Here is an 18,282-nt window from a genome sequence, read left to right as displayed (position 1 = left end):
CAGGAATGGTCACAGAGTTGTTCTGAAGCCGCTCCTTTGCTATCTTAGCTTTGTGCTTAGGGTCACTGTCAGTGTCCACAGGACCACGTTCCCCGTTCCGGACCCTGTGAGCCCTTTGGGTCAGGTCTCCGGAGATGCTCTGGTTTCGGTCAGGGCTCTGGCTGGCCCGGTCAGGAATGGTCACAGATTGTTCTGAAGCCGCTCCTTTGCTATCTTAGCTTTGTGCTTAGGGTCACTGTCAGTGTCCACAGGACCACGTTCCCCGTTCCGGACCCTGTGAGCCCTTTGGGTATGACGATGTCTTGGGTACATAATGGCTGGGTGTTACAATATCCCGTAGTGACCGATTACGTTTAGCTGTAATCAGAGGACGATCCGGTAGAAACTGTCGTACAGCATGATCCTGTGTGAGGACTGGCCAATATTTGGACAGTACATTGGTCATTTCCCTCCATCTGGAGTTGTAGTTCCTGATAAATCGAACTTGATCGTCTGATTCCTTTTGTGATTTAGTAGTGAGTAGGGTTTGTCTGTTAGGATTTATAGTCCGATGACAGGCCCGCTGTATGGTGTCCATTTTATATCACCTTTGTAGAAACCTTATTAGTCAGATCACGTGCTTAATCCTGAAAGACACCATCCTGGTCACAAATGAACGAGCCCTGATAATCTGTCCGGCCGGTATTACACGGACCACATGTGCCGGACGCCCAGATTTGGAATGCAGAAATCCACGGACACTTGTTTCTTTACAGAAGATGTTACTGTGAAGTGATCCATTAGAGTCAACAGACATTTCCAGATCCAAAAAATTGATGATCTTCTGGTGGATATGATGTGTAATCTTGGTGTTTAGATTAAGATATGAAAAAAACTTGTCCAAATCGCCCCGGGATCCCTGCCACATGAATAGAACAGCATCAATAAACCTCACTGTCACGTTCCCGCTTCTCAGCACCTGACTTGGGGTTGTTCCTGCAAGGGTTAATCTATCTCCCCTCTCACAGTCCAGCATTCAACTTCTGTCCTATGCTGTAATGGGAGCATAAATCACACACCGACCCAGGCCACGCACCCGCTCATACACGCTGCCACCACTCACCGAATACACAGGCGATCAGTCCCGGAAATATTACTACTACTGTCTGCCACTCATAAGGATCACACACTTTAAGGCTATGGATTCTTTAGAGCATACGAGGTTCAGACTTATTAAAGTTTTATGCTTTAATAGAAAAGGTACAGTGGTCACTTCCGTCTGTCTGTTTTTCCGTCTGTCAAGGATATTCATTGGTCGCGGCCTCTGTCTGTCATGGAAATCCAAGTCGCTGATTGGTCGTGGCAAAACGCCCACGACCAATCAGCGACAGCCATAGTCTGGCAGGGAAGTGGCCGCTGCATTACTGCCCTGCAGTCAGAGCTGAGCGCTCACACAGGGTTAATGCCAGTGTTAACGGACCGCAGTGTAACGCACTCCGTTAACGCAGCTATTAACCCTGTGTGACCAACCTTTTACGATTGATGCTGCGTATGTTACAAATAATATTTGTCACGAATCCTTTCTCCATGGTGTAACTAATTCGTCACGTGCCCGCTCTCACACGTGACTTGGGGTTGTGCCTGCAAGGGTTAATCTATCTCCCCACTCTCCGTCCAGCATTCAACCTCTGTCCTATGCTAATAAACACCAAAAAAGCGCTAGGCTAAGAACCAGTAAAATATGTACATTTTATTTATAACAAAGATAAAAACATATATATAATGCATATAAAACAGGGAAAAACAAAAAATGCAGGAACAACCGGCAGGTATGGCTGAAAAAGTGGTAATAATGAATATAAAGTTACCTTCAAAATAACAATATTACTATAATAAATATAACCACCTGTTGAAAGATCATATAGATATAACCGATAATTCACTCAACGTAGCAGCTGTTAATGATCATGCACCACATGAAGAAAGTGCATATATATCATAGCATTAATTAGTATATAACCATAAATGTGCAAAATCGCAGAGTATAAAGGTAAAAAAAAATATATATATAAGGTGCAAGATCACCCTCAGCCGCAAGATCAAGGAATATATTCACATAATCACAATATAGCAAGAAGAAGGAACATAATTACCTAATGTAAGCCACCAGCCAGGGACCCACGACACCCGACGCGCGTTTCGCTAAGGAAAGCTTCGTCCTGGGGTGAATTAAAACCAGATGGTGAAGGGAGGAGTGCTCAGTCAGTAAGCAGATGGTGAAGGGAGGAGTGCTCAGTCAGTAAGCTAACATAGAAATGACAGAAAAAAGACTGGCACATCCAAACTAGTGTGAATAGGTGCATACCAGGAGCAGCTACCTCCATATATAATATACAAAAAAAGGTTGCACTCTATCGTGCCAAAACACGTCAAATATGAAATACATGAAATCTGAATAGCAATATGGCTATTTTTGTATATTATATATGGAGGTAGCTGCTCCTGGTATGCACCTATTCACACTAGTTTGGATGTGTCAGTCATTTTTCTGTCATTTCTATGTTAGCTTACTGACTGAGCACTCCTCCCTTCACCATCTGGTTTTTAATTACATCTAATCACACTTGGTTCCGGCCAACCCATATGTAGGCTTTACTGACAGGTGTCTACATTCACCCAGGCATACAGACATTATCCTTCGGTAAGTGTTCACATTTGGACAGGGAGGTCAGGTACCGATCAGTTTAATGAGACCACCTTGACGATGGTTGATGGGCTCACACTATTTGGCCAAATACTGTGCTAAGCGTCTCAAAAAAAAAAAAATTTCCTAATGTTCAAAAAGCCATATTGCTATTCATATTTCATGTATTTCATATTTGATGTGTTTTGGCACCATAGAGTGCAACCTTTTTTTGTATATTATATATGGAGGTAGCTGCTCCGGGTTTGCACCTATTCACACTAGTTTGGATGTGCCAGTCGTTTTTCTGTCATGTGCAATATACTACGTACCTGTGCAATATACTATGTGGCTGTGTCGGTTCTGTTAAATACTACGTCGACTGTGCAATATACTACGTGGCTGTTACTGTATATACTACGTGGCTGTGCAATATACAGTACTATGTGCCTCTACAATATAGTACGTGGCTATATTATATACTACGTGGCTCTGCTATATACTACGTCGCTGACCAATATACTACATAGCTGTGCAATACACTACGTGAATGTGTTATATACTACGTAGCTGTGCAATATACTACGTGCTCTGTGCTATATACTACGTAGCTGTGCAATATACTACGTGCTCTGTGCAATATACTACGTAGCTGTGCAAGATACTATGTGGCTGTGTCGGTTCTGTTATATACTACGTCGACTGTGCAATATACTACATGGCTGTTATATACTACGTGGCTGTGCAATATACAGTACTATGTGCCTCTACAATATACTACGTGGTTCTGCTATATACTACGTCGCTGACCAATATACTACATAGCTGTGCAATACACTGCGTGCAGAATTATTAGGCAAGTTGTATTTTAGAGAATTATTTTTATCATTGATCAACAACTATGTTCTCAATCAACCCAAAAGACCCATACATGTAAAAGCTTAATATTTTTAGAAGTTGCAGTGGGTTTTTTTAGATTTGGCTCTTAGGAGGATATCTGTTTGTGCAGGTAACTATTACTGTGCAGAATTATTAGGCAACTTAATAAAAACCAAATATATTCCCATCTCACTTGTTTATTTTCACCAGGTAAACCAATATAACTGCACAAAATATAGAAATAAACATTTCTAACATGCAAAAACAAACCCCCCAAAATGAGTGACCAATATAGCCCCCTTTCTTTATGATGACACTCGGCAGCCTCCATCCATAGATTCTGTCAGTTGCTTGATCTGTTTACGACCAACATTGGTGCAGCGGCCACCACAGCCTCCAGACACTGCTCCCAGAGGTGGACTGTTCTCCCTCCCTGTAGATCTCACATTTTATGAAGGACCACAGGTTCTCTATGGGGTTCAGATCAGGGGAACAAGGGGCCATGTCATTATTTTCTCTTCTTTGAGACCTTTACTGGCCAGCCACGCTGTGGAGTAGTTGGAGGCTGTGATGGAGCATTGTCCTGCATGAAAATCATGTTTTTCTTGAACGATGCCGACTTCTTCCTGTACCACTGCTTGAAGAAGTCTTCCAGAAACTGGCAGGAGGTCTGGGAGTTGAGCTTCACTCCATCCTCAACCTTTAAAGGTCCCACAAGTTCATCTTTGATGATCCCAGACCAGACCAGTCCCCACCTCCACCTTGCTGGCGTCTGAGTCGGAGTGGCGCTCTCTGCCCTTTACTGATCCGGCCTCTGGCCCATCCATCCGGCCCATCAAGAGTCACTCTCATCTCATCAGTCCATAAAACCTGTGAAAAGTCAGTCTTCAGATATTTCTTGGCCCAGTTTTGACGTTTTATCTTATGTTTCTTGTACACAGGTGATCATTTTTCAGCCTTCCTTACCTTGGCCATGTCCCTGAGTATCGCACACCTTGTGCTTGTTGTTACTCCAGTAACGTTGCAGCTGTGTGTGGTGAAATATGTGTGTATATATATATATATATATCTATATGTGTGTAGTGACATATGTCTAGGGTTATATGTGTGACTAGTGATAATGTAACATCTGTCCTGAAGGCAAGTCGCACCTAGGTGTTAATAGGTACTTCCTTTGGACTAGTAGAAATTGTGTCTCCATATCTCCCCAGGAGGTCTAGCTAGGGCCAAGAAGAAGCTAACATTTGGCACCTACTAGGTCTTGGAGGGGAGGTGGTAATTGCGGCCTGAAGGAATCTATTCCTGAGAACCTTTTCACAAGAGAAAATAATATATTCATTAGTAGAGCGGCCGTGCCCAATCAAACAGACCGCAATTATGATATTAACCTGGGGAGGCCGGTCTAGAAACCCGACCTCCAGACCAAAGTTATAAATTTAGGCTGCAGGCAGAGAATTGTGTTCACATGATGGGGGCAGCCTGAGAAGCTGGTGTGATCCAATCTACATTCGTCCTACCGTCAGGGAGCAGAAGCAACTACCAGTTAGATAATTTCTGTAAGTTTCTCCTCTTTATGTTATACTGTTTTGCATAAGTTGCATGTCTTTTTTATACCTTTTTCTTATTGTAAGCATTGAACCTTTTGTTATTAAAGTATAAAACTTTAACAAGTTGCACCTTGAATGTTCTAAAAGAATCCATAGCCTAAAGGTGTGTGAGCCTTATGAGTGACAGACATTATTAGTATTATTAGTCCGGGACTCATCGCCCGTGTATTCGATGAGTGGTGGCAGCGCGTATGAGCAGGTGTGTGGCCTGGGTCAGTGTGTGATTTATGCTCCCATTACAGCATAGGACAGAGGTTGAATGCTGGACTGAGAGTGGGTAGATTAACCCTTGCAGGCACAACCCCAAGTCACGTGTGAGAGCGGGAGAGTGGGGAGATAGATTAACCCTTGCAGGCACAACCCCAAGTCACGTGTGAGAGCGGGCACGTGACAAATAAGTGACACCACGGAGAAGGGATCCGTGACACTCTGAAATATGGCAAAACTGGTGGCAAATGGCATCTTGGCAGCTTCACGCTTGATTTTCCTCAATTCATGGGCAGTTATTTTGCGCCTTTTTTGCCCAACACGCTTCTTGCAACCCTGTTGGCTATTTGCCATGAAACGCTTGATTGTTTGGTGATCACGCTTCAAAAGTTTGGCAATATCAGGACTTCTGCATCCCTCTGCAAGACACCTCACAATTGTGGACTTTTCAGAGCCGTCAAATCTCTCTTCTGACCCATTTTGACAAAGGAAAGGAAGTTGCCTAATAATTAAGCACACCTTATATAGGGTTCTGATGTCATTAGACAACACCCCTCCTCATTACAGAGATGCACATCACCTGATTTACTTAGTTGGTAGTTGGCTCTCAGCCTGAATAGCTTGGAGTAGGACAACATGTATAAAAAGTATCATGTGAGCAAAATACAACTTGCCTAATAATTCTGCACACATTGTATACTACGTGCCTGTGCAATATACTACGTGGCTCTACAATATACTACGTGGCTCTGCTATATACTACGTGGCTGACCAATATACTACATACCTGTGCAATACACTACGTGGCTATGTTATATACTACGTGGCTGTGTTATATACTACGTAGCTCTGCTATATACTACGTATGCTGTGTTACATACTACGTAGCTCTGTTATATACTACGTAGCTCTGCTATATACTACGTAGCTCTGTTATATACTACGTAGCTATGTTAGTTACTACGGCGGTTGTGTTATATACTACGTCACTGTGCAATATAGTACGTAGCCTGTGCTGTATACTACCTACATATTCTAGAATACCCGATACGTTAGAATCGGGCCACCATCTAGTATGGGAATAAAATGTGATTTACAAATATGCAAAACAGTTATAAAATAAAAGGATAAAACTTACAGAAATATCGAACTTTGCATTCTGATTCTCTGTCCCTGGGGGAGGGAGAAATATGGAATAGCTCACATCAGCTTCCAGGCTGCCCCCACATGCGAACATCTTACTTTGTGTGTAGGCCTAATTTATAGAGTCAACCTGGAGGTCAAATTTCTAGACCAGCCTCTCAGGTTAATATTATAATTGCTGGCTTGTGATTGGACCACGGCCGCTCCCCCAGTGAATATATTATTTTCTCTGAGATTCTTTGTGTAAAGCTTCCCACAGATAGTGTCAGGCTGTACTTGACATCTCTCTTCAAAATATCCAGAAGGTGTGAAACGTTTCCCCTTCTTCCTGGTTCTTAGCAAGGCCCCCTGGCGAGATTGGAGATAGGAGACTGCCTTCTCAGGATAACATATGCTGTGCCCCCTGTGAGAGCTGCAGTCTCAGGACAGATGTTAAATTACTGCTAGTCATACATCCATACCTATATTTCACTACACTCATGCAGGACAAAACCAATCCAGAAGAAGTATGAACAAAGTTTTGTATAAAATCACGCTCCCAGAGGCCTAAGAAAGGGTTTGCAAAGGACGTTGACGCACGCTGCACCAATTGTCACACCCCTTTTCTGTAAAAAAAAAAAACTTCTAAAAAGACAGAATAATTGTGTGACAGCACATATTCAAGAAGTGTCATCAACAATTACACTAGTGACCCATGCAGGGCACGGTTAGTAAGAATCTAGATGCCAACAAGCCATGTTCATGTGAAATACACGTGTACAAAGATTCCACATCACATGGAACAAAGTACATGTCCATGTGCAATCCATCCGCTCTTTGTAACACCTCGGTACTATCCCTCACATATGAGGGAAGTAACATGACGATGAGTTTCAGGTAAAAGTTCAAGAATCTGGAAATGGCTTCTGATAGACTCCCATTTCCAGAAACAATCGGACGCCGGCGGAATGATGAAGGCCCTTATCTACCTTAGCGAGTAGGTAGATGGTAGGTACCGAAGGTTTTTCAACTTTCAGATCCTCCCATATAGTTTTGGATATTATCCCATTATCATACGCTGAGTCCAAATGGAAAAGAGCTGACTTTGAAACCTCAGGGTTGGATCGCCTGGAAGACGTGAATAACAGTCTTCCTTTTCACACTGTGCCACAGGCCAGACCACCACATTTCCTCCCTTATCCAGGGGTTTAGAGATAACATCCTTAATGCATGGCCGCCTTTGCCCTGGACTTAGATTGTCTAATGGTCTCCTACAAGCGATGGTGTAAATCTCCTCACAAACCATCTTAACAAAGACTTCTCTGGGAGAGCTAAGAGACAAGGGAGGAAATATGGTTGAGTTTTTCTTAATAAAATCTGGAAATGTACCTGTTGGCACCGTCAGTTGTTCCGCTAGGAGGTCCTCTAGAATCTGTAATGGTTCCGGTTGCTCCCTGTGGAAAAAGAATGATTTGAGCAGTTGACATGCAATTTCTGAAGCAAGAGTTTTCTAGCAAACAAAAACGTGTCCTTGATTGCTGTGAACTGATGGAAGACAAAACCCCAAACCAAGAGAGAACAGAAAGGTGCCCTGTACTAAACATAATAGTGGATAGGCTGGTGACCTTCACTGTATTCTCCTCCGAGGGTCCTTGTTCTGCCGGGGTTCCACGTTCAGGTTTACATGCTGCACGTCTGGGGTTATAACCTCTGGAAATGCCACCGGCCTCACTGAATGTGGAGTTGGTAGAACTTCTGGAAATATCACTCGAAATGGAAGTGGGGGATTCAGATTTCCTCCCAAAAAATCTGCTTCTCCATTTGTAGATTCTTCTTGACTCATAATCCTGTAGATTCCGCTGGAACTTACTCAATTTCACTTTTTGAATGTTTCCCATTTATTACGGGCTATATGTAACTCCTGATCAAGATTCGCCAACATATCGGCAGTAAGATTCAGTCATAGTCTGTCCTGTCTCACTTTAATCTCATCCTCAACAAGAACAAGATTCTTCTTATCTACCTCACCTAGAATATGCAAAAAAGTGTGTGAGCCGATCCCACAGGCATCTTCCCACCTTTTCAGGAGTGCTTCGCCATCCACAGGAAACGTTGGTATACGAAGTCCACGTGGAATAAGCTGACGCTGTACGTACTGCTCGAGGTCCTATTCCACCGCCGCTTCGTCGCTCCCTCAACAACTGTTTGTCCTTATTCACACCGTCAGTCAAATTACCGATATTGTATTAAGGGGTCTCTGTACATTGAGGGGTTTCATGTATGGGTCTGTGTATTTAGAGGTCTGGTGTGGGGCTGGTGTATTTAGGGTCCGGGTCTTTGAATTTAGGGGTCTGGCCTGGGTGTTCAGGGCAGAAATCACCACTCGACGCATCCGGGCAAGTGCCGGGGCCCTGAGCAAGTGGGAATCATTTGCCGTCCGGGACACTGGCACGCTATGGGGTCCGTGAGTCGGGGGAGCCCGGTGCCAGAGATTAGGAGTGAGCCTCCCCGCTTTCTCAGGGCCCCGGCACGTGCAATACTTACCTCTTCCTGTTCATTCGCAGCTCTGGTGGTCTTACGCATTTTCTGACTCTGTGACGTCTCAGGGCAGGGGGTGCGATGATGTTCCTATAGTGTGCCCTCTGCTCTGAGCAGTCACACGCAGAGGGCCGGAAGACAGCGACGCTGAGGAGTCCGGATTATATGGGGCCATTATTCTGTATGGAGGATTATATGGGGCTTATTATACTGTATGGAGCATTATATGGGGCTTATTATACTGTATGGAGAATTAGATTATTATTCTCTATGAAGCATTTCATGGGGCTCTTCATTCTGTATGGAGCATTATATGGGGCCCATTTTCTGTATGGAGGACTATGTGATGCCCATAATACTGTATGGAGGACTATGTGGTGCCCATAATACTGTATGGAGAACTTTAATGTCCGAATTCTGAGCTGTTGTGGAATTTACAATAGATATCACTCATGTAATGTAAGACGTGAAATCACTGCATTATACTGTACGGAGATTTCTTGTCTGTGCATCATGAATTGTGGTCTGTGATAGAGGGGCCACTCTTCAGCCTGGTGCCCATGAAAACCTGGAGCCTGCCCTGGTTTACGGGGTTCCTTGATGGTTGAAGTATGAAGGGATCTTTATTTTTAGGGGTGTGGTCTGGGGGTCTATATATTTAGGGGTCTGGTCTGGGGTCTATGTATTTAGGGGTCTCTTGTCTGTCTATTTAGGGGTCTGGTGTCTGTGTATTTAGGGGTCTGGTGTCTATGTATTTAGGGGTCTCTCGTCTGTCTATTTAGGGGTCTGGTGTCTGTGTATTTAGGGGTCTGGTCTGGGGTCTGTGTATTTAGGGGTTTGGTCTGAGTATTTAGGGGTCTGGTCTGAGGTCTGTGTATTTAGGGGTCTGGTCTGAGGTCTGTGTATTTAGAGGTCTGGGGTCTGTGTAGTTAGGGGTCTGGTCTGAGGTCTGTGTTGTTAGAGGTCTGGTCTGGGGTCTGTGTATTTAGGGGTCTGTGTAGTTAGGGGGTCTGTGTATTTGGTGGTCTGGTCTGAGGTCTGTGTAGTTAGAGGTCTGGGGTCTGTGTATTTAGGGGCCTGTGTAGTTAGGGGTCTGTGTATTTAGGGGTCTGGTCTGAGGTCTGTGTATTTAGGGGTCTGTGTATTTAGGGGTCTGGTCTGAGGTCTGTGTATTTAGGGGTCTGTGTATTTAGGGGTCTGTGTATTTAAGAATCTGGTCTGAGGTCTGTGTATTTAGGGGTCTGAGGTCTGTGTATTTAGAGGTCTGTGTATTTAGGGGTCTGGTCTGAGGTTGTGTATTTAGGGGTCTGTGTATTTAGGGGTTTGGTCTGAGTATTTAGGGGTCTGGTCTGAGGTCTGTGTATTTAGAGGTCTGGTCTGGGGTCTGTGTATTTAGGGGTCTGGTCTGAGGTCTGTGTATTTAGAGGTCTGCTCTGGGGCCTGTGTAGTTAGGGGTCTGTGCATTTGGGGGTCTGGTCTGAGTAGTTAGAAGACTGGGGTCTGTGTATTTAGGGGCCTGTGTAGTTAGGGGTCTGTGTATTTAGGGGTCTGGTCTGAGGTCTGTGTATTTAGAGTTCTGGGTAGTTATAGGTCTGGTCTGGGGTCTGTGTATTTAGGGGTCTGTGTAGTTAGAGGACTGGTCTGGGGTCTGTGTATTTAGAGGTCTGTGTATTTAGGGGTCTGGTCTGAGGTCTGTGTAGTTAGAGGACTGGTCTGGGGTCTGTGTATTTAGGGGTCTGGTCTGAGGTCTGTGTAGTTAGAGGTCTGGTCTGGGGTCTGTGTATTTAGGGGTCTGGTCTGAGGTCTGTGTATTTAGGGGTCTGGTCTGAGGTCTGTGTATTTAGGGGTCTGGTCTGAGGTCTGTGTATTTAGGGGTCTGTGTATTTAGGGGTCTGGTCTGAGGTCTGTGTAGTTAGAGGTCTGGTCTGGGGTCTGTGTATTTAGGGGTCTGTGTAGTTAGGGGTCTGGTCTGAGGTCTGTGTAGTTAGAGGACTGGTCTGGGGTCTGTGTATTTAGAGGTCTGTGTATTTAGGGGTCTGGTCTGAGGTCTGTGTATTTAGGGGTCTGTGTATTTAGGGGTCTGGTCTGAGGTCTGTGTAGTTAGAGGTCTGGTCTGGGGTCTGTGTATTTAGGGGTCTGTGTAGTTAGGGTCTGGTCTGAGGTCTGTGTAGTTAGAGGACTGGTCTGGGGTCTGTGTATTTAGAGGTCTGTGTATTTAGGGGTCTGGTCTGAGGTCTGTGTATTTAGGGGTCTGTGTATTTAGGGGTCTGGTCTGAGGTCTGTGTAGTTAGAGGTCTGGTCTGGGATCTGTGTATTTAGGGGTCTGGTCTGAGGTCTGTGTAGTTAGAGGACTGGTCTGGGGTCTGTGTATTTAGAGGTCTGTGTAGTTAGGGGTCTGGTCTGGGGTCTATGGAGTTAGGGGTCGGGTCTGAGGTCTGTTTAGTTAGGGGTCTGGTCTGGGGTCTGTGTAGTTATGGGTCTGGGGTCTGTGTAGTTAGGGGGTCTGGTCTGAGTATTTAGAGGTCTATGTAGTTAGGGGTCTGGTCTGAGGTCTGTGTATTTAGGGGTCTGGTCTGAGGTCTGAGTATTTAGAGGTCTGTGTAGTTAGGGGTCTGGTCTGAGGTCTGTGTAGTTAGGGGTCTGGTCTGAGGTTTGTGTAGTTAGGGGTCTGGTCTGGGGTCTGTGTAGTTAGGGGGCTGGTCTGAGGTCTGTGTAGTTAGGGGTCTGGTCTGAGGTCTGTGTAGTTAGGGGGCTGGTCTGAGGTCTGTGTAGTTAGGGGGCTGGTCTGAGGTCTGTGTAGTTAGGGGGCTGGTCTGAGGTCTGTGTAGTTAGGGGTCTGGTCTGGGGTCTGTGTAGTTAGGGGGCTGGTCTGAGGTCTGTGTAGTTAGGGGGCTGGTCTGAGGTCTGTGTAGTTAGGGGGCTGGTCTGAGGTCTGTGTAGTTAGGGGGCTGGTCTGAGGTCTGTGTAGTTAGGGGGCTGGTCTGAGGTCTGTGTAGTTAGGGGTCTGGTCTGAGGTCTGTGTAGTTAGGGGGCTGGTCTGAGGTCTGTGTAGTTAGGGGGCTGGTCTGAGGTCTGTGTATTTAGGGGTCTGTGTATTTAGGGGTCTGGTCTGAGGTCTGTGTATTTAGGGGTCTGTGTATTTAGGGGTCTGGTCTGAGGTCTGTGTAGTTAGAGGTCTGGTCTGGGGTCTGTGTATTTAGGGGTCTGGTCTGAGGTCTGTGTAGTTAGAGGACTGGTCTGGGGTCTGTGTATTTAGAGGTCTGTGTAGTTAGGGGTCTGGTCTGGGGTCTATGGAGTTAGGGGTCTGGTCTGAGGTCTGTTTAGTTAGGGGTCTGGTCTGGGGTCTGTGTAGTTATGGGTCTGGGGTCTGTGTAGTTAGGGGGTCTGGTCTGAGTATTTAGAGGTCTATGTAGTTAGGGGTCTGGTCTGAGGTCTGTGTATTTAGGGGTCTGGTCTGAGGTCTGAGTATTTAGAGGTCTGTGTAGTTAGGGGTCTGGTCTGAGGTCTGTGTAGTTAGGGGTCTGGTCTGAGGTTTGTGTAGTTAGGGGTCTGGTCTGGGGTCTGTGTAGTTAGGGGGCTGGTCTGAGGTCTGTGTAGTTAGGGGGCTGGTCTGAGGTCTGTGTAGTTAGGGGGCTGGTCTGAGGTCTGTGTAGTTAGGGGTCTGGTCTGAGGTCTGTGTAGTTAGGGGGCTGGTCTGAGGTCTGTGTAGTTAGGGGGCTGGTCTGAGGTCTGTGTAGTTAGGGGGCTGGTCTGAGGTCTGTGTAGTTAGGGGGCTGGTCTGGGGTATGTGTAGTTAGGGGTCTGGTCTGAGTAGTTAGGGGTCTGCTGTCTTTCGTGCCCTACATAGATGGCCGGGACACTGACCGCAATAACGTGGGGCTCGGAGACCAGGAGTCCTGTCACTGTGGGACCCTCATAGGCCGCAGCCCCATCCTGTAGTTCGCGCCATTTTCTCGGAGTCTCGCTCCCCGCCTCACGCCTGGCCGTCTCCATGGCGACGCAGCTCTCCCTGTGACGTCACGCCCGCCACGCCTTTCCATAAAAGTCAAATTTCGAAGGCAGCTTTGGCGCGCTGGTCACCTGACAATGTCGGGTCACGCCCTGTCCCCGGCGCCCCCTGATGACGTCAGGCGTTCTCCCTCTCGACTCATTGTGGAAGATGGCGGCCGCAAACTGAGCGCGTTTTCCCCGCACCGCGAGTCCGGGAGCAGCATGAAGCGGCAGAGCGAACGAGGGGAGTCCAGTCCCGGTCGCGCTAAGCGGGCTCGGGAGCGGCGGGAGGAGGCCGGCAGCGGACACCACAAGAGCTCTGGGAGGCGGGAGAGGCCCAACCAGGCCGGGGCCTCCTCGTCGTCGTCGTCCTCCTCCTCCCGGCGGCCCCGCGACAACCCCCCGCCCCGGCCGCTGCTCCTGCCCAGCCAGGCGGACGTGCCGGAGTACAAGACGCTGCTGATCAGTAACCTGGGCTCGGCGCTGCCGGAGCCGCTGCTGGAGGACTGGCTCTTCCGACATTTCCAGCGCTTCGGGGAAATCAGCGTGAAGTTGTCGCACACCCCGGACCTGGGCCGAGTGGCCTACATCAACTTCCGGCGGCCGGCGGAGGCGCGTCAGGCCCGGCACGCCAAGCTGCGGCCCCTGCTGTACGACCGGCCGCTGACGGTGGAGCCGGTGTTCACCCAGCAGCCCAGCCGGCCCCTGCCCCTGAGCAGAGCGGCCCTGCCGGCCCCCCGCCACCTGCTGCTGCCCCCCGCCCTGAGCGCGTCCAGCAGCAGCAGCGCCTCCGCCGAGGCCTACTACCAGAGCCTGTACGAGGAGCGGGCCCGCGGGGCCACGGACGACAACGAGCAGCTGGCCCCCGAGGACGACCACCGGGCCACACGCAACCTGTTCATCGGCAACCTGGACTACACCGTGTCCGAGCCCGACCTGCGCCGAGCCTTCGACAAGTACGGCCCCATCGAGGAGGTGGTGATCAAACGGCCGCTCCGCAGCCAGGGGGCCGCCTACGCCTTCCTCAAGTTCCAGAACCTGGACATGGCGCACCGGGCGAAGCTGGCGATGAGCGGCCGCCTGCTGGGGAGGAACGCCATGAAAATCGGCTACGGCAAAGCCAACCCCAGCACGCGCCTCTGGGTGGGGAACCTGGGCCCGAACACCTCCTTGGCCGCCCTTGCCCGTGAGTTTGATCGATTTGGGAGCATCCGCACCGTGGACTACGTGAAGGGCGACAGCTTCGCTTACATCCAGTACGAGAGCTTGGACGCTGCGCAGGCCGCCTGCACCCAGATGCGGGGGTTCACGCTCGGGGACCGCCGCCTCCGTGTGGACTTTGCAAATGTGACACCAGAGGAAGCCGCCGCAGCGGCAGCAGCAGCGTCCCGCTATGCGCCCATCCAGCCCACTCCGTACCCTCTGCCTCTCTCCTATGAACTGCTACAATCTGAGGCCTACAGCCGCCACCGGGCAGCACTGGAGCCCGACCTACGGGTCCGAGACCGGACACCCCCACACCTTCTCTACTCTGACCGAGAGAGGCCCTTCGTGGAGGCGGGCTGGCTGAACTCCGAGCGTCGCAGTGCTGGGCAGGGTGTGCGCAGCCGCAGCGGAGACAGAGGAGGAGGCAGCAGCTCTAAGAGCCGCGAGGAGAGACGGCGGCGGCGCAGCCTGTCCGGGGACAGAGGGCGGCCCAGAATAGAGCGCAGTCCAGAGCGTCCCAGGAGGGACCTGTCTGACCGAGAGCCGAGCACCCCTCCATCACCGCCTCACAACCACCGAACCCCAGCACAGGACAAGCCCCGTCCCCCAACTCCTGAGCCACCCCAGCCTCGGAGGAACCACCACCCGAGACCACCAGAACCCCCTGCAGAAAGGCCATCCTCACCAGTGGTGGAGAAAGGACGGACGCTGCCGCCCGTCTGGTGCGGTCACCTGGTGCTGAAGAACAGCTGTTTTCCTACCTACCTTCACTTTTTGGAGGGAGATCGTGATGTGCCGGCAGCCCTCCTCAGAGACCGCACTGCCCCCGGAGCTGGGAGCCTGACACAGCTTAAAATCGCTCAGAGACTCCGGCTCGACCAGCCGAAACTAGAGGAGGTGACCCGCCGGGTGAGGCTGGGCACCACAGGAGGCTATGCTGTACTTGTCGCCATCCAGTCTCCTCAGAACGAAGGGGTGATGCCTGGGGAGTCCGGATTACAGCGTCGCCTGCTCAGGAACTTGGTCTCTTACCTAAAACAGAAGCAGGCAGCCGGGGTTATTAGCCTCCCTGTGGGGGCGAGCAGCAAAGGCAGGGACCCCAGCGGCATGCTCTACGCCTTCCCCCCCTGTGACTTCCACCAGCTGTACCAGCAGAGCGCCCAGCGAGCTGTGGGCAAGCTAGAGGAGAACATGATTATTGTGTTGGTAAAAGACAATGCCTGACCCCTTCCCCTGCAGGACCACTGCCCCCCAGCTCTCCCCCCTCTGTTACAAGGTTTATGGTTGTGGCATTAACCATTTAAATGCTGGTAACGTCCTCTCTGCGGATCAATGGTGCAGTGTGGGCTCTCCAGCATTTCCAAGGTTAAGGCGGGGTATCTGCCGTGTATATACGAGTGGCGGGCAGTGCAACCGTCACATCAGGTCCATGTTTTATAAAAGCTGAACTCTCCAGTCGCTGCTGCTGGACAGATGATGAATTTCCTTTATATTGTTCCTTTCAACCCCCCCCCCCCCCCCACGGTGTTTTCTGCTCCTCCGGTTCTTCCCGGGCCCCTCACCGGTTATGTTTTCAGGTTTGGGGATGTATATTATTAGTTTCTTGGGGTGGGGGGAGCTCGTACTGTTTTTAGGTTTGTGTGTTCTGGAGTCTTGGGTAGCGGGGTCCCCTGAGTGCCTTATTGTCTATGTGACGCGGATGTGTGCGGGGGAGGGGAGCGGACACCCTCTGGGCCCCTATTAGCTGCTCCCTGTTTTTAACCAGTAGAAACCTCTGGGGATTGGAGTCGCTCGTTATCTTGTAATGAGGCATCGTGGCGCCCTGAGACCGCACAGCTACAATCACTATTAACCCTGTCACTGCCAGGCAATGGCCACCACTGTACTCTTTCTGTAGAAGGGGCGGGTAGCGTGTCTGCAGCCGTCAGCGGGCCGCCTGTGTTTCGACACTTTGCAGTCTGATTGTTGTACGATTCAGTGTCCGGTCTGGTGTATTAGGACGCGTGTGTGGGGCACGGCGGGGCAATGTTGGGAGCGTGGAGGGTGACAGATGACAGTGACGCGGAGCAGGGGTCGCGGTCACCGCTGATTCCATTGCTGTGTTACATGCAGAATAAGGCCTGAAAATCCCGGGGGAGTAATGGAGCTGATCTGGGCCCAGCGTGGGGTGTGGGACGGTCTCATGGGCCAAAACTTTACTCATTATCACGATTTCCATTTCATCAAGGCTGGTGGGGACATCGGACCCTCGTATAGTAGTGCATCGCCCAGGGAGAGAACGTGTTTCTGGTGCGGTTTTAAGGGGGTCCTGCGTAGTTACAGGACTCTGTAAGGGCAGTTGTCTGGTTCTTTGTCCATCCCCCCGGCCCTATTTAGCAACCATTCCCTGAATACCGACCCCCGGGGTTCACTGTCCCTGAACTTCCTGCAGAATTGATTGGTCATGTCTGGGCTGTGATTACGGCTCCTTATAGACAGATCCAATTAACACCACATGTCCAGTGAATCCTGCAGTGACTCCCCCAGGTCCGCAGACAGGGTCTCCACACAAGATCTATCATCGCTCTCCTCTGAGGGTCCCTGGTGGATTAGCTGCTTGTAGTTCGGCAGACATGAAATGGATGGTTCTTGGGCACCACTGATCTCTGGGTCACGCTGATCTTTTTCTTTTGTGGATGGGTCTTGAATGTGATTAGTAAAAGGCTCAGCATGGATAAGTTTCATGTGTTAATTTCGGTGATGTCTCTGAGGGCGTAGTAACACGGTGGCGGGGGGTCCTAATCGGAGCACATGTGTCATGTAAAGAAGCCCTAGGGGATGGGAGGACCATAGGAAAGCAGACCCCTATGTGCACATGAGTGGCCCTGAATACATGGACTGCAGGGGCTGCCAGGTCCCATACGTATCATTTGGTGAGAATGGTTTTGTCTGGTCAATGACTGCCACGTGTCCCTGCCCTTAGTTATCAGTGAGGGTTAGGATATATATACAGTGGTCATGTGTAACCTGCTGGTTCTCAGCTGGTGGACAACTACAAATCCCAGCAGGAATCCACAGGATGCAGATGATCATGTCATTTGTATCGCTGCTCTGAAACACTGTAACGACTTGTCCGCAGGAATGTGTTGCATTCTGCAGTTGCCTCCAGGTCTTAGAGGAGATCCATGTACCGCCTGTCCATCTCATCATTACCATTCTGTATTACGTCAGTGGTTTCCATCTAAACACTTAAAAATGGCTTTACCCGTAAACTGATATAGAGGGGTGCGGCGTTGACTCCCTTGGATTTTCTGCGCTTGTGGGGAAACACTATGGCTGGGCTGAGATCAGTCAGTGACGGCGGCCCCCCTGCCAGGTGTCACCCCCTCTATATCCAGTTCACACATATCTAATGTAAAGGGGGCCCATGTTCGGTGGTCGCTGCACATAGGACCCTGTCCCCGGGGATTTGCACCTTCACGTTTGCCCCTGCAGCCGGTGTCTCCCTCCTATGACCTTGTCCAGTGGGGGGCACGGACCACCTCCTCTTCCAGGACTGATCTGTGATTTTATGTAGAGTGTCCCAGGCCTGTTTGTATTGAGCACTTACTCGTATAGAGCAGCCGCCTCCGAATATATTAAAAGCTCCTCTCCAACATGTTGTGTGTACGTTTCTCCATCGCCGGGCACGTGACCGGGGCATCAGTCATCGGCCGCCGGTGTCACCAGTTCTAGAGACGTGCGGTGATTTGCATGGCTGTTGGCACGGCGACGGTCCAGGAGCCTCCGATACCTAGTGATGGAAGCCGCAGATTGTGCGCAGTCCACAATGGGCCGATTCATTATTACTTTTGCCCCTTTTTTGTCTTGTTTTTGGTGTCGTCCTCCTGTTTTATTTGTTACTTTGCACCTTTGCTATAGTTTTTGTGGTCAGTGTTCGGGATATCTCCATCACTTGGCACTTTCTACAACGTCTTTTTTTCTTTTATGTAAATGTTCTCCGGAGCGGTGTTATGTACGTTTGCGATTTGTGGACAAGTTTGTCTAGAAAGGTGCAAAAAAAAAGAGAGAAAGGCATTTCTGACTTTGTAT

General features: G+C 49.4%; 1 protein-coding gene and 1 long non-coding RNA gene across 3 annotated transcripts; one reads left to right on the top strand and one right to left on the bottom strand.

Annotated features, from left to right (window-relative positions):
• Positions 1-2,547: 2,547 nt before the first annotated feature.
• Positions 2,548-13,004, bottom strand: LOC138647209 (uncharacterized). Of its 2 annotated transcripts, none has more exons than XR_011314917.1 (3): positions 12,880-13,004; positions 7,867-7,931; positions 2,548-4,411 (listed from the first exon to the last, which is right to left on the bottom strand). It is a non-coding gene; the product is annotated as an uncharacterized lncRNA (long non-coding RNA). The 2 variants fall into 2 exon arrangements; XR_011314916.1 differs by lacking the exon at positions 12,880-13,004 and adding an exon at positions 8,556-10,113.
• Positions 13,005-13,148: 144 nt separating this feature from the next.
• On the top strand, positions 13,149-17,848 carry RBM15B (RNA binding motif protein 15B). Its single transcript, XM_069736062.1, has one exon. The coding sequence runs from the start codon at positions 13,228-13,230 to the stop codon at positions 15,433-15,435; it is 2,208 nt and encodes a 735-aa protein (XP_069592163.1). The 5' UTR covers positions 13,149-13,227; the 3' UTR covers positions 15,436-17,848.
• Positions 17,849-18,282: the final 434 nt, after the last annotated feature.

Source organism: Ranitomeya imitator, chromosome 8 (assembly GCF_032444005.1).
Source record: "Ranitomeya imitator isolate aRanImi1 chromosome 8, aRanImi1.pri, whole genome shotgun sequence".
Classification (NCBI taxonomy): Eukaryota; Metazoa; Chordata; class Amphibia; order Anura; family Dendrobatidae; genus Ranitomeya; species Ranitomeya imitator.
This window is presented reverse-complemented; position numbering and strand designations above follow the sequence as displayed.